At 41.6% G+C, this 15,412-nt stretch overlaps 1 protein-coding gene across 2 annotated transcripts; it reads left to right on the forward strand.

The window, feature by feature from the left end:
- Positions 1 to 7,588: 7,588 nt before the first annotated feature.
- On the forward strand, positions 7,589 to 15,119 carry fhdc4 (FH2 domain containing 4). 2 transcript variants are annotated; one of them, XM_056283790.1, is made up of 12 exons: positions 7,589 to 7,742; positions 8,602 to 9,126; positions 10,025 to 10,086; positions 10,825 to 10,927; positions 11,045 to 11,130; positions 11,228 to 11,328; positions 11,440 to 11,510; positions 11,603 to 11,710; positions 11,829 to 11,899; positions 12,016 to 12,133; positions 12,238 to 12,402; positions 12,498 to 15,119. In XM_056283790.1, exons 2-12 carry the CDS (start codon positions 8,746 to 8,748, stop codon positions 13,752 to 13,754), a joined length of 2,523 nt encoding a protein of 840 aa, XP_056139765.1. In that variant the 5' UTR covers positions 7,589 to 7,742; positions 8,602 to 8,745; the 3' UTR covers positions 13,755 to 15,119. The 2 variants fall into 2 exon arrangements, with proteins under 2 accessions (XP_056139765.1, XP_056139766.1); XM_056283791.1 differs by having other exon boundaries at positions 12,506 to 12,709.
- The last annotated feature ends 293 nt before the right edge of the window (positions 15,120 to 15,412 follow it).

Below are 15,412 nucleotides of genomic sequence, written 5' to 3' on the forward strand. Positions count from 1 at the left end.
AAATAATGTGTTATATATAAATTTGTTCTATTAGGACATTGCATCATATTTACATAGCATCTGAAAGTACCAACATGTCCAGTTTTATATTTGTTCAAACAGAGGCAGAGACATGCATACAGATGAACAAAGGAAGACAGAAAAATAAAAACCTCCCACCCCCCACTTGGTCCACTTTTTACAAGGCGAATTAGTGTTTCGCAGCATATATAGTATATATGTCTGTGAATGTTCTCATTCATCCAGGTCATGGTTATCCAAAGGAGTTGAATGATATACGTATAGTCTATAGCTAGCATACATAATTAAACATGTTCAGCATCTTAAGAGTTCAAATACATGACGCCACTACAGCCGTACAGTTGGCTACAAAGTGATGGGAAAGTGCATTTCTAGATATCGTATCAAAATATGAGAGGGTGGGATGCCATGTAATGTATAATTTCTTAGTCAACCCTCTAGGCGAGAATTTAATTTTTTTCCAGTTTAGGGAATGACATTAGATGAGTCTGCTGGAGGTTTGGGAGATGTCAGGGTGCATCTAGGGGTGATGAGAGAGGCATAGGAAATGACATTTAATCTCTTTTTAGCAAACTCAAAGTAGTCAAGGGGCACTCCGAACATGGCAATGAGTGGACAGGGTGCAATATCTGTACCTAGGACTTCTGACATGATTTTGAAAAAGGTTTTTCCCAAATCCTTGTTAATTTTGGACGTGACCAGAAGGTAAGTGCACATCTATCACAGGCCTCACTAGTGGCTGCTAGTTTAGCTTTGCTTCAGTGCACTCTATCGAGCACTTTAAATTGTATAAGATTGAGACATGCACGAGAGGAGGAATAATTAACCTGTGGTTGTATAACTTAGAGTAGATGGCAGCCCTGTCAGGTTTTCTGGTTTTTCTAAAGTATTTGACAAGTTCTCAGGGAGCAAGTGAGGGAATGTAGTGCAATGATCCTTAACAAAACTGCAAACCTGGAGATAAGGGAAAAAGTTATTTCAAGTCAGGTTCTATTTACTGATCATCCAAAAAAAAAAGGTCTCTGAGGGAGAATAGGGTAGAAAATATTTGCTGTGTCTTATATAATTGTATAATCTGATGTTATTAGTTATAGACGGCATGGTGGCGCAGTGGTTAGCGCTGTCACCTCACAGCAAGAAGGTCCTGGGTTTGAACCCCGGGGTTGTCCAACCTTGGGAGTCATCCCAGGCCATCCTCTGTGTGGAATTGGAATGTTCTCCCCATGTCTGTGGTGGGTTTTCTCCGGGTGCTCCAGTTTCCCCCACCATCAAAAAGACATGCATGTTAGGGTTAGTACTCCTGTCTGTGCCCCTGACCAAGGCAATGGCAAGACGAACTGGAGTTGGTCCCCAGTTGCTGTACGACGGCTGCCCACTGCTCCTAGCTACACAGCTAGGATGGGTTAAATGCAGAGCGTAATTTCCCTACAGTGATCAATAAAGTATCTCAAAATGAAAAAAAAAAGCAAACTGAAAACCAATAAATGTATTGTTGAAAAAAAAAGGTCTCTGTTAGCACCTGGATCTTAATGCCCCCTAAATCTCATAGTATGGACGTTGCCCCACTTAATGCTTGTTTTGTTCACTTTATTCCCTGTCATCTTTGAATTATTGGTCTACTTGTCTGCTTGTCCCATTGGGGGCCTTAGAAGATCAGGGTAGAAACAAAGGCTTATATGAGTATAGCACTTTGTCTGATTGAAAATCCAGACAAAATTACCAGTCAGGTACAGCTGCAACTAACGATTATTTTCATAATCTATTTATCTATCGCTTATTTTTTTTCAGTTGATAATGTTATAATTCAAAAATACCAAATGTCCATAATGTTCCAGAAGTTTCCAAATTGTTTACTTATTCTGACCAACAGCCCAAAAGAAATCTCCTGTTTTCATTTCACAATGATATAAATCAAAGGAAGCCAAGCAAATCTTAGCAGTTATCACAAACCAAAAAAAAAAAAAGTTTGGTATTTGCACTTGATGAATAACTCAAATTATTAATCAACCATCAATATTGTAAATGATTAATTTCCTGTCGACTGATCAATCGACTGATCATTTCAGCACTACAGTCAGGACATACCTAGAGTGAGAAACTCTAGAACTTAGATTTGGGCTTGAGTAGTTTTAGCTAATGTTATTTCCACTGAACAACTATCCACAAGGTGAGAGGTGGGACTAGGAATCTGGCATCCCCCTGTAAAAACAATAATTCCATATGTATGAGGGCTCATGGCCGTTCTCAGGTCGAATACCCATGTGAATATCACACTTAAAAATGGCATTTATTCTTGAACATGTAGCAAGGCCTAATCGCTGCTCGATCAAAGTGTGTCAAAGTTTTGGCCTTATCTTAAGTGAAAGACAGAGCTCCCTATTGACCGACATTCTGTGCACGTTGTCATGATTTCTTCTCTTGTGAGTCTCTCCAGGACTTTCTAAGCCTCCTACTATGACATTTGCACCCAACATGGATACGTTGAGGACTTGGAAGTATCCCTTTAAAAACCTCATTATCTTATCCCATCAAACAGTCCCTCATTAATGCATTGTGCTGCAATGATTGATAGTTTATCAGATTATAGCACTCAGTATTGTTCTTGAATGCTTCCAAATGCTTCCCCAAATGCCAAAGGTCAAACATTTTAGAGTGACATTCTCATTTCAGATTCTGCAAACATGTTTCTGTATTCTGATTGTGGTTTTTTTCTTCTTCCTCAAATCTAAATCCATCCCAAATCCAAAACTAACTAACCCCTTTGCATGAAATTGTATGCCACACGTTTCCTAAGAATGACCTTTGGTGTAAGTGCAAAGTCACCCCATGGGAAATGGGGTGACTTTGTCCTACATAAATTAACACATTTTGCGATGGAGGACTTATAAAAATTGATATGCACACAGTAGAAATGGCCAGAGTTGCTAGATATGTAGCCTTTAGCTATGGAGTAACACAGAATAACAACAAGCAGCAGTCAATGTGCGGATAAAAAAAGCATGTATGTAAGTAACCTGCTAACATCTATTTCAGCATCTCTGATATATTCTCTGCACCATTGCACCTCATCACCTCTTATTTCGCCTGTATAAGTCAATCACTGTGTATAAATCTGAAGATTGTTGTGTTGTAGTGTTGTTATTCTATGTTAAGTACACTGAGATAGCCACGAAACCGGTCAAATTCCATGTACGTGCAAACCTACATGACCAATAAACATGATTCTGATTCTGAAAACAACTCTAAGTGTCTAGAAGGGCATTACATACTTTCTCTGCAAACCTATAATATGTGTAATTCTGTGTGTCAGCAACAGAGCTTGGGAATGTTTATCTGTTTGCAACAAATCTACAAACAGAATCTTTTTTTTTGTTATCCTTTTTCTATATCAGTGGGCTACAAATGAGGTTGTGAAAGTAGGCTAATGAGACGCTCAGCCAGAGTATGTATGCAAAAAAACTGTTTTTTAACCACACGTTTTTGTCCTAATGTAAGAATTTATCCATGAGCCCACGGCTTTAAAGGAGCATCTCGTGGGCATCTGCATCCTTGTCAAGAGTGAGATTCACCATTTCAGCCATTTATGTCCAGAATGACAATGGATCATAAGGACAAAGGGCATTTTGAACATATTGAGACTGACTGACGTGTGCTATGACATAGCTCTGTTTTATGCACTGTGTATATTTTATCACAGAAAGTTGAATCAGTTCATCTGGACACAACATTTATTGAGAGAAACTTTTCATCAATCATCTAATGCCCCTTTTCCACTGCATGGTACCGGCTTGACTCAACTCAACTCTACTCACTTTTTTTAATTTTCCATAGGGCAAAAGTTAGAGGTAGTACCTGGTACCAGGTACTTTTTGGTACCACCTCCATCGAGGCTCCAAGTGAGCTGGGCCGATACTAAAAGGTGACATAAAAATACCACTATGAATAGATAAATAATATCTAAATATTAATTAATATAAATATATGTATATTTGTCCAAAGACATGTAAGTCAGGTGAACTAGCTGTACTAAATTGTCCCTTGAAATGAATGTGTGTGTGTGTGTGTGTGTGTGTGTGTGTGTGTGTGTGTGTGTGTGTGTGTGTATGTGTGTGTGTATGGGCCCTGTGATGGCCTGGCGGCCTTTCCAGGGTGTCTTCCCGCCTGCTGCCCAATGACTGCTGGGATAGGCTCCAGCATCCCCGCGGACCTCAGAGCAGGATAAGCGGTTAAGATAATGGATGGATGGATAAATATAAATAAAATCTTAAAAAAACAAAACAGCCAACACACCCACAAATGACCAGCGGGGCTTCGCTGTGAGGGGATACTATCTGCAGTGGAAAATGAAATCCCAAAAAGTAAAGTGAATAGAGTCGAATAGAGTAGAGTAGAGTAGAGTTGAGCCAGTGCCATGCAGTGGAAAAGGGGCATTAAGTGACCTCTTCAGTCTAAACTGAGTTGCAGGTATCCCCACCCTTATAGCAGTACAGTGGCATAACGACCGAAACCAATGATCGGATTCATATGCAAAATTGCTGTGACCATTAACTAGAGTTACAATGGCCACGTGTACTATTCACAGAGGATTGGGAAATGTTTGCAATCACAGCACTGTAAAACGGAGACAGATGCACTCTTAGCCCCCCGTGCCCCCTTGGATCAGGGATGGTCGTTCCCCCTTCACATAGATGGCCTCTTTGACTCCCAGTTCAAACCAGCGCTCCTCCTTATCAAGGATGTGCACATCCTCATCCTTGAAAGATTGGCCATTGGCCTGTAGATGGGTGTAGACTGCGGAGTCCCGGCCTGACTTCTTAGCTCTTCTGTGTTGTGCCATCCTCTTGGCCCGCATCTGTTTAGTTTCCCCGATGTACAAGTCACGGCAATCCTCCTGGCACAGCGTGCACTATATTGCTCTGTTTGTGGCGGGGCACCCAATTCTTGGAATGGACCCATTTCTGGCGCAGCGTGTTTTGGAGTTGGAAAACAACCGAGAATATGAAACCAATCGTTGTTTGCGGTCGTTAATGCCACTGTATTGTTTATAAGGGTGGGGATACCTGCAGTCTGTTTAGACTGAAGAGGTCACTGAGTTGAGTGATGAAACGTTTCTCTCCTAATAAACGTTGTGTCCAGATGAACTGATTCAACTTTCTGTTATTTATTTTCTTACCTGGGTTATTGAGCATGCATAAAGCTATTTGTGTATACTTTAATTACAGCGCACAAACAGTCAAATAAATCAATTTACATAATCAGTCAGTAAACACTCACTAATGAATGCTTAACACTGTCAAACACTGGCACACTCTGTCATGTCCATCTACCTCATGCATGTATGTCCAGTTGTGCTTGAAAGTTTGTGAACCCTTTAGAATGTTCTATATTTCTGCATAAATATGACCTAAACGTCATCAGATTTTCACACGAGTCCTAAAAGTAGTCAAAGAGAACCCCTTTAAACAAATGAGACAAAAATATTGTACTTGGTCATTTATTTATTGAGGAAAATGATTCAATATTACATATCTGTGAGAGGCAAAAGTATGCGAACCTCTAGGATTAGCAGTTAATTTGAAGGCGAATGTTGAGTTAGGTGTTTTCAATCAATGGGATGACATCAGATGTGAGTGGGCGCCCTGTTTTATTTAAAGAACAGGGATCTATCAAAGTCTGATCTTCAAAAACACATGTCTGTGGAAGTGTATCATGGCAAGAACAAAGGAGATTTCTGAGGACCTCGGAAAAAGCATTGTTGATGCTCATCAGCCTGGAAAAGGTTACAAAATCATCTCTAAAGAGTTTGGGCTCCACCAATCCACAGTCAGACAGATTGTGTACAAATGGAGGAAATTCAAGACCATTGTTACCCTCCCCAGGAGTGGTCAACCACCAAAGATCACTCCAAGAGCAAGGTGTGTAATAGCCGGGCAGATCACAAAGGAACCCAGGGTAACTTCTAAGCAACTAAAGGCCTCTCTCACATTGGCTAATGTTAATGTTCACGAGTCCACCATCAGGAGAACACTGAACAACAGTGGTGTGCATGCCAGGGTTGCAAGGAGAAAGCCACTGCTCTCCAAAAAGAACATTGTTGCCTGTCTGCAGTTTGCTAAAGATCACGTGGACAAGCCAGAAGGCTATTGGAAAAATGTTTTGTGGATGGATGAGACCAAAATATAACGTTTTGGTTTAAATAAGAAAGGAAAACGCTGCATTCCAACATAAGAACCTTATCCCATCTGTGAAACATGGTGGTGGTGGTGGTAGTATCATGGTTTTGGCCTGTTTTGTTGCATCTGGGCCAGGATGGCTTGCCATCATTGATGGAACAATGAATTCTGAATTATACCAGCAAATTCTTAAGGAAAATGTCAGGACATCTGTCCGTGAACTGAATCTCAAGAGCATGTGGCTCATACAGCAAGACAACGAGCCTAAGCACACAAGTCGTTCTACCAAAGAATGGTTAAAGAAGAATAAAGTTATGTTTTGGAAGGGCCAAGTCAAAGTCCTGACCTTAATCCAATCGAAATGTTGTGGAGGGACTTGAGGTGAGCAGTTCATGTGAGGAAACCCACCAACATCCCAGAGTTGAAGCTGTTCTGTATGGAGGAATGGGCTAAAATTCCTCCAAGCCAATGTGCAGGACTGATTAAGTTACCAGAAACGTTTAGCTGCAGTAATTGCTGCTCAAGGGGGGGGGGGTCACACCAGATAATGAAAGCAAAGGTTCACATACTTTTGTCACTCACAGATATGTAATATTGGATCATTTTTCTCAATAAATAAATGACCAAATATAATATTTTTGTCTCATTTGTTTAATTGGCTTCTCTTTATCTACTTTTAAGACTTGTGTGAAAATCTGATGATGTTTTAGGTCATATTTATGCAGAAATATAGAAAATTCTAAAGGGTGCCCAAACTTTCATGCACCACTGTAAGTAACCTGCTAACATCTATTTCAGCATCTCTGACATATTCTCTGTACCATTGCACCTTATGACCTCTTATTTCGCCTGGATACAGTCAGTCCTTGTTTATATATCTGAAGTTTGTTGTTATTTTATACACTGAGAGGGCACGAAACATGAGTCAAATCCCATGTTTGTGCAAACCTACATGGCCAACAAACATGATTCTGATCCTCTGTGAATGGTACACATTGCCACTGAAACTCTAGTTAACACTCAGGGCGTTCTGCATATGAAACGGATGGTTGTCTTCGGCCTATTATGCCACCGCATTGTTTACAAGTCAGTTTAGACCGAAGAGGTCACGTAGATGAGCGATGAAGCGTTTCTCTCAATGGACGTCGTGCGCGGACGAACCGATCCAGTTTTCCTCGGCTCGCCAGCCTCCCGGTAAGCGCGCGTGTCGGGCCAGTGACATCACAGATCGCTGCAAGTTCGAACACGGTCGCCTCTCGCGGAGAGGCGCGCGTGTCGGGCCAGTGACATCACAGATCGCTGCAAGTTCGAACACGGTCGCCTCTCGCGGAGGTGCGCAGCGAGTCGCTCGTGTCTCGCAGGGACGCTCGCAGCATGGACGTGGAGGCTGAGTCAGCTGGGCGTGTCGCTCAGGTGCGCGTTTCAACACTCCGCTCCCACCACTTCCCGCGAACGGCCACCCGCGACGGGGACAAGAGGGGGAGAGAAACGGTGAAATATGTCGGTCGGTGCTTACAGAGCTCGCTGAGGGGGCAACCATAGTTAAAGGTAAGAATCTTCTCTTCTTCTTCTCCTCCCCCCGATTTTCTTTTTTTTTTTAAATCGAGGCGAATAACGTTGCCCGTCGACAGCGACGTGGCCGTCGTGAACGTTGGCGTCAAGTTGGGCAGCTGTTCCCCTCAACACATCGCCTCCGCCGTCCTTCTGTATCAGGCTGATAGAGTTGTGACTGTATTCTCCAGTCCGAGCATTTGGGGGGGGGGGGTGAATGTTCATGCCGTACTCGCTACTCAAAGTGTCTTGTTTTTTAAAAAGAACATTTACGTACGTACAGCACATACTAAATTTAGGGAACTGAACTAGGGGAACTAAACTCAGGGAACTGAAATGTAAGCTAGGTACATCAGGTAGATTAAAAGGGCGTCTGTCAAGTCACAGTTGCGTTTGTTTCTCCCTTTGGCAAACATGTAAAGTTTTCATTCGAGTCGGAAATGCAAATGTGCTGTTCTCAAGTTCACCTCTCGTATGTAGGACATAAATCAAATAAAAGTACTCTTGCTTTTTGTTGTTGTTTGTTTAAAAGAGGGATACGATATGTGTGCTGTAGTACACTGGGGATTAGCCCTGTGTTGCCTCAGCCCTGTTGGCTAGCTAGCGAATAGGTTGGCCAATGGTTAAGGTAAGCACTGTGGGTTAATTAGCTTGGGTTAGGAAGAGTTTGAGGTTAAATCAGGCTAAGGTAGATTAGGTTAAGGTTAGGTAAGTTCAATGAAATAGGGTTGATGGAACATCGGGCTGAGGGAACACAGACACGCTCCCACACACTTGTGACAGATTACAAGTTAATGGCTGCTTATAAGCATCAGTGTCCTCAAATCTACCCTACATCCTGCTCTGTGTATTTCAGCCAGGAGGACTTCTCCTTGCTGACGACGTCTTACAAAGACCAGCAGTCCTGTAGCCACACATCACCCGTTCAAGACAAATCAATTCCCAAAAGCAAATCTTAGGCCATGACTGCATATCACAGCTCTTGACACCTTGTATACAAATGATGCAGTCAGGAAGTCCTCCACCTCCTGCTCTCCCACCCCCACCGCCTCCACCACCACCACCACCACCACCTCCTCCACCACCTCCACCGCCACCCCAAGCCCCCGGCCTGCCCCATGGCACCAACTTATTGTTCAAAGGAGGACACCGGCGGTCCACCATGCGGAATTTCAACTGGGACACCATCCCCAAAAACAGTGTAATAGGCAAGCACAACATCTGGACAGCAGAGAGGACACAGGGGGAATATGAGCTGGACACTGATCACATGGAGGAGCTGTTTAGCCACAGCAGGCAGGGGAATGGGAATCAACCCCACAAGGCTCTCAACCGGTACAGTCTGAGGGGCCCTCCAGGTGCTGCCCCGGGGGCTGAAGTGGTGAGTACAATTAGCGCTGCAACCACAGCACCACATTGTTTAATCAAAAAGTGACCCTTTGACCCTACTGTGTGTAGGAATGTCTGGTATTTTTTTATTTTTTTGATGAGTATGCTGAGATATGGAGACATGCTCTTTTGACCATCATTGATTTCTTCAGGCATGTGGTGGAGATAAATAGGGTGCGTCCCTGGTTAACAGATGTTTTCCGAGACTAAGATGCTGTTATTGCGTTATTGGATTTATGACACAAGTGATCAGCTGTTGTTTTACTCATGCCACTTACTGGCATTATGATATGTAATTTCACATTTTTATGTTTATATTTAATGATATGATTTATTGTATGAGTTATAGTGATGTGGGTTTTTTTTATAGAATATTTGTAGCACCCCTTGACACTATATCCAGTTGGCAAGTTGGCAAATTAAGCTTCTGTTTATACTTGGGTTAATTCATTTGTGCTATTATTTGTTTTCTTGTCATTTGGGCCTATACTATAAGCCAATGGTCCCCTGAAATTATTCTTACCAGAAGCGGAAATGCTTAAGTTAATTTACATATCTACTGAGTTTATTTCTTTTACAAGTGAAACCAGAACGTCTACATCTTTGCACTTCAATAAATGGCAATAGTGGAGCTTTTGAAAGTGGGTTCAAATGTTTTAACAAACTTTACTTTGACCTATGTACGCCTCTTGAGCGGAGAGGTTGACCAACTCAATGTGGATTACTGCAACACTGGCTTATCTTCTGTCCAATTATTACAATTCAAGCACACCAAAGAATCCTTAACCTTTATAATCAACGGTCTGTTTGGGAGCTAACTGTCAAAACAGTTCAGAATCTCCACAACTGCCACTGACAACCTGATTGTTCCCATCTAAATGTCTGTTTAGGTATCCATTCTCAATTGTAAGAGGAGCATGAACATTGGGATCTTCCTAAAGCAATTCAAGCGGTGAGTTGGTTGTACTATTCTTCGGTGCCAAAGTTTTACTCGGTAATCCCCTTGTGCTCCGGTGTAATTCCACAGAACGAGGTACACAGAGTTGTTCATAACATAGTTCCCTCATGTTTTTCTATTTAAGAAGCTAGCATGCTGTAACAAGCCAAATCCACATGACTCCAGTGGTAGTGCAAGGCATCCTACCCTGAGGCACACAGCAGAACAACTATTGAGAAATTAATACATTACTTAAGACTACTTGGGAAAGGCAGTATATCTGACAGGACATGAAAAAAGAATAAGTCAGTTGATTTTGTATTTTGGTCCCTGTTAAATATTTGTCCTCAAACACGTATTTGATATGGCAGATACTTCATTGACAAAAATTAAAATATTGTCATTTGACATACTAATTCTTCTTTCTCATAAAACATCTTCCTATGCAATGCTACATAATGCATCTATAATTTAGCACATGGCCTTGGGGAATGAAAAACAGGAGGAATGAAAATAAAACTGTCTGCCGAGTACTTACAGCAGGTAACGGCATGCTGTTGTCAGCAGCCAAATATTCAGCTGGAAGTGAAATGGTGTTACACAGGAAAACATGCGGCCCACAAGATGACCCAACCCAAAAGAAAAGCATGAGTAATCTAAATAAATAATGGCCCACTGTTGCTTGGAGCAAAGAGCCTTTGCCACTTTCTGTATGGGTGTAACTTACTGGATCTTTCTCTTTAACCCCCAAAGGCCTGTGGGGGATATGATCCAAGACATTAGTTCAGGAAGTGGACTCAACTTTGGTACTGGGAAATTGAGAGAACTGTGCAAGCTGCTTCCAGATGAACATGAGGTACTTGTGTCAGCTGTTTGTTGCATTTCCAGTGTGTCCTATTGTAATATGTCTCTCACTTGTTGCTGGAAATTACACCTTTATAACATGATCCCCTGTATCTATGAGTGGATGTAGGTTGTGCAGCTGGTCAAGTTTGATGGCGACCAGTCAGCTCTTCCTGAGGCAGATCAGTTTATGCTGATGCTGGTCAAGATACCCAGGTGACTTGTTTGATCATGTCATTCAATGTGATTTGAACAGCGTTTGGTGGCTATCCTCAACTAACCGTGGAAATTTTGTCATTCGTCTGCCTGTTAGCTATGAAGAACGTCTCAACAGCTTAGTGCTCAAAGAGGAGTTTCACCCCCTCATGGATGAACTAAACCAATCCGTTGCCATTTTGACAAATGCTGGAAAAGGTATATATTTAGAGTTGAAATCTATGATGATCAGACTCCTTTCGATATGCATTGAGCATGCATAAAGATGATCCTTTGGGTCTCTTTTATTCACTTTTAAAATTTTCATAGAGCTTCTGGAGTGCGATAATCTGCATTCTGTCGTTCGCCTGGTGTTGAAGACAGGAAATTACATGAATGCTGTGAGTTTAATATCTAATGTTGAAACCTTAAATAACCTATAAATATTTTTTCCAGCTCTCAATCTCTCCTTTTACTTATTATTTTATCTCAGGGTGGCTATGCTGGCAATGCCATTGGCTTTCGAATGTCATCCCTTTTGAAGTTAATAGATACCAAAGCAAACCAGCCTGGCATGAACCTCATGCATTACGTTGTCATGGTAAGTACTTTTTTTTTTTAGATCTGACTGTTTGGTATAGTAACTTTATAATTGCTTTTTTATCCACAAATATGTCTGTTAAATTTCTCTTTTGAATTAATTTACATGTTTACAACAGCAAGCTCAGAAGGCTAATGAGGACCTGCTTAAATTTCCTGAACAACTTAAACACATTGGTGCTGCAGCCAGGTAAGATCACTTGTTTAAGCAGTCTAATAGCTCTGTTTTACCTTTTTTTTAATGAGATTCCTCACTAAAAAAAAAACAAGAAAAGACCATTTGATCAGTTTGTTCCCTGATTTTAGGATACATAAAGATGAAATTGAATCTGAGTTCGAGAATGAGGTGAAGAATGTACAGAATGCCAAAATGGATGCCAGAAAACAGGAAGATCTGAAGGCACAGATGGAGGATTTTCTAAAGGTTAGGTAGCCCATACACTACCATTTTCTTCAACATCCACCCAATTTGTTGAATTCCACAATAATTGGATGTTGCCCCAATGTTTTGACTCTGGTCCTATTTAGGAGGCTGATGACTGCCTTTCACAAACTGAGACGTCTCTTCAAATACTGAACTCAGTGAGCGATTCTGTGGCAGATTACTTCTGTGAGGACTGCACCAAATTCAGATTGGAGGAGTGCTGCTCCATTTTCAACTCCTTCTGTGAGAGGTTTATGCGGGCCATCCAGGTGAGCCTGATTGGGACTGTGTTCAATTCGGTTGACTTGCTGTTTGACACTCCCAGTTTTTATTTTCCAACTCTATCATTATTCTCCCTGCACAGGAAAATAGGAATCGAGAGATGGCAGAGTTGAAAAGGAGACAAAGAGAGAAACTGGAGATGGCTGCCAAGCGCCGGTCTACAGCCACTTGCTCCATAAGGGATAAAGAAATGAATGGTGTAGAACTTGAGTCCATGCTGAAGAACATCCTCACCAGCCGTGTGCCCAGGAGAGTTGGAAGGTTTGGAAAGGCCTCCTCTGCCCATGGGAGCCCCACCACTGGCAGCCCCAACAATGGGAGTTTATTAGAGATCACTTCTCAAGAAAACCTTCCCACACGAGATCGCAGCAATAGTGACTCCATCAGGCTCAAGGAGGCATGGAACTCAGCTATTGACTTGAAAGGAAACTCCCACCAAGACACCCTCTCTAAAATTAAGAAAAGCAAGGAAAACAGTGGGTTTCCACAAGCTGAGGAGGTGAAAACTCTCATAAAATCAGACAGTGTTTTTACCAAGCCAGCTGGTAGGATCAGCAGCAGTAGTTCATCAGGCTGTCTTTTCTCAGCTAATGTCAAGGATGGCTTGGAAAGACTAGAAGACAACAATGAGGAGGAAGCCCAAAAATTGCGTGAAGCATCCAAGAAAGTTTTACACTATCAGAACAGTCGAGGCAGTGTTTCCTCAGCAGACCATGATCTGGATAACCAAAAATCTCCCGGTGTACTCAGTGCCTCACCACGCCAGTGTACTTTTGACCAGGGTGCACAGAGACCTATTGGCTCACCAAACAGTGAGGATGAGGCTGAATTTACATCCAGTATTCAGTTTCCCTTTAAGGATAAAATGAGTCGCCGTCATACTTATAGTTTCCCTTCCAAAGCTACAGCGAGTGAGGCAGATAATGATGAACTATGGGCACTGCCTCCTGACAGAGCCCCCAAACCTACTTTGAGAAATATAGGTAAGATGAAATCAGAGGATGGTTATACATTTTCCACAAAACAAAGAGAGTTTGACCTCCCTCACAACAGCCAAAAGTGTTGTGTCCAGGACCAGAGTTCCCCATCAGCAGAGAAGAAAAGCAAGCCAAATGTTCCCAAACCCAATGAGGAGCTTTGTGAGCCAAACCAAGAAGGTGCCAAAATTGAGTCCACACCTGACCATCATCAGCAGAAAACCCAAACTACCCCTCCTAAGAGTCCATGGCTTAAGACTGACAACTCTGCATTTTTTAACTTTTTCAAGCGCCTTGGAGACTTAAGCAAAATGCCAAACAGAGGGGAAACTACTCGAAAGGGCACAGATTCTATCGTATAGGCCTATAACTGAAAGTATGGCCAACCCACAAGAGATAGATAATGATTTCTCTCATAGCAAAAATAGAAAATACCTCTTAATTTATTTGACCATTTTTTAACTTATTTGTAGACTCATTGGTTTTAATACTGGGGAAAAATGGGTTTCGTTGCAGTTCTACCAGTAGGTGGCAGAATGTGACAAGACACAGGATTAACTCAGGAAGCAAATCACATCAATTTTGCAAGTATCTATGTTGTCAATTAAACAACTAAGACAGGAATTCTTACTGTCAAACTGAGTGGATACTTTCTTAAGCTTGACCTGATATTAGGAGAATCCAATAATTGTTTTCATGGATTGGATTAGTACTTTGAGTGTCTGTCCTCTGTCCAGGTTAATATCTGAGATGCTCTGCTCAAGAGTATGTGTCATCGGGATGGTTAGCGAAGACTGTTAACGATAAATCTGAGGGGCAGCCACATCAAACTGTATCATATTTTAGTCTTGATTTGATTGTTATATTTGATATTTAGTACAATGGCTTTTTTTTTTGTTTCACGATGATAGATATTCTTTTGTTTCCCCATCTCTTTTGTATTCCTAGAAGGGCGTCAGAAATGCAGAGGGTTGTGGGTGCTTTTCATTGTCTTACTCAATTCAACTATTGTATTGGGCTTAAATGGGTCAGTGTTACAAAAGCAGCCTGTCTGAGTAGAACTGAACCGCTGCAGCTCCATGGCAAAATGTACAGGACTGTTTTCACTATTCTGAGCAGAAGTACCAGGCCTCCTACATGTGCCCCCACTAAGCTGCCTATGGCACTGCCAGACAGCAGTCTATCAGCCCGGCTCAGACACTGGGGCTGGGTGAGGGATTAACATGCCAATGCATCTACTGTAGGAGTTCTCTATTTCAGTTAAACTACGGTGCTCTCCAGGCAGTTTGCAGCAGAACTACCATAAATGGCAACTCAAATTTAGGTATTGCTCACCCTGAGCGTATGAAAGTGCTCTGCTTTTGTTTAGTTGTGTTTTTCCCCTGCTCTCTTGAGTGCTGTTTGTATCTGAACACTGAAGTCTAAACAAAATGTATCTCTCTTGTGAAATATATCTGGGGCTTGAGATTTCCAGCCTCTGCAGTCATTAAAAAAGAAAAGAAAAAGAAAACCCCAGAAAAAGCTTATAAACAAGTTGTCTGAATGGTCTCTGTTGATTACATAAACTATGATTGGAGAATAAATAGATGTTGAAGAGTATAAAAACTGAAATATGCCAAGGAGGGCTTACACACACTGGTAGTGGATCATTCATTCTATGACATATTTGAGATGAGACAATCAACAGCACAAATGTTTTTTTACACAGCTCTGCAATATTTATGCAACATAGTCAAACACTGTTTAAAAATGAATGCTTCCTGGACCAACGCAGCTTGGATTCACGCTAAAGGTCACACATTAAGTGCTCTCCCTGAAACTCCTATGAGCTCGTGCCATTAAAATCAGTTATAAAAATAAAACCACATTTTAATTTGATAAAAATGAAAATTGGAAATAATCTAATTTTCTCATTTCTTATTTTTATTTATTTATAAGGACAACACACAACATTTCTGTAAATGTGCCAGTGTTAGCCAGCAGCCTAATTTTCAACTGTGGTCCTTTGGCAGGATGTTTT

Source organism: Lampris incognitus, chromosome 7, assembly GCF_029633865.1.
Source record: "Lampris incognitus isolate fLamInc1 chromosome 7, fLamInc1.hap2, whole genome shotgun sequence".
Lineage (NCBI taxonomy): Eukaryota > Metazoa > Chordata > Actinopteri > Lampriformes > Lampridae > Lampris > Lampris incognitus.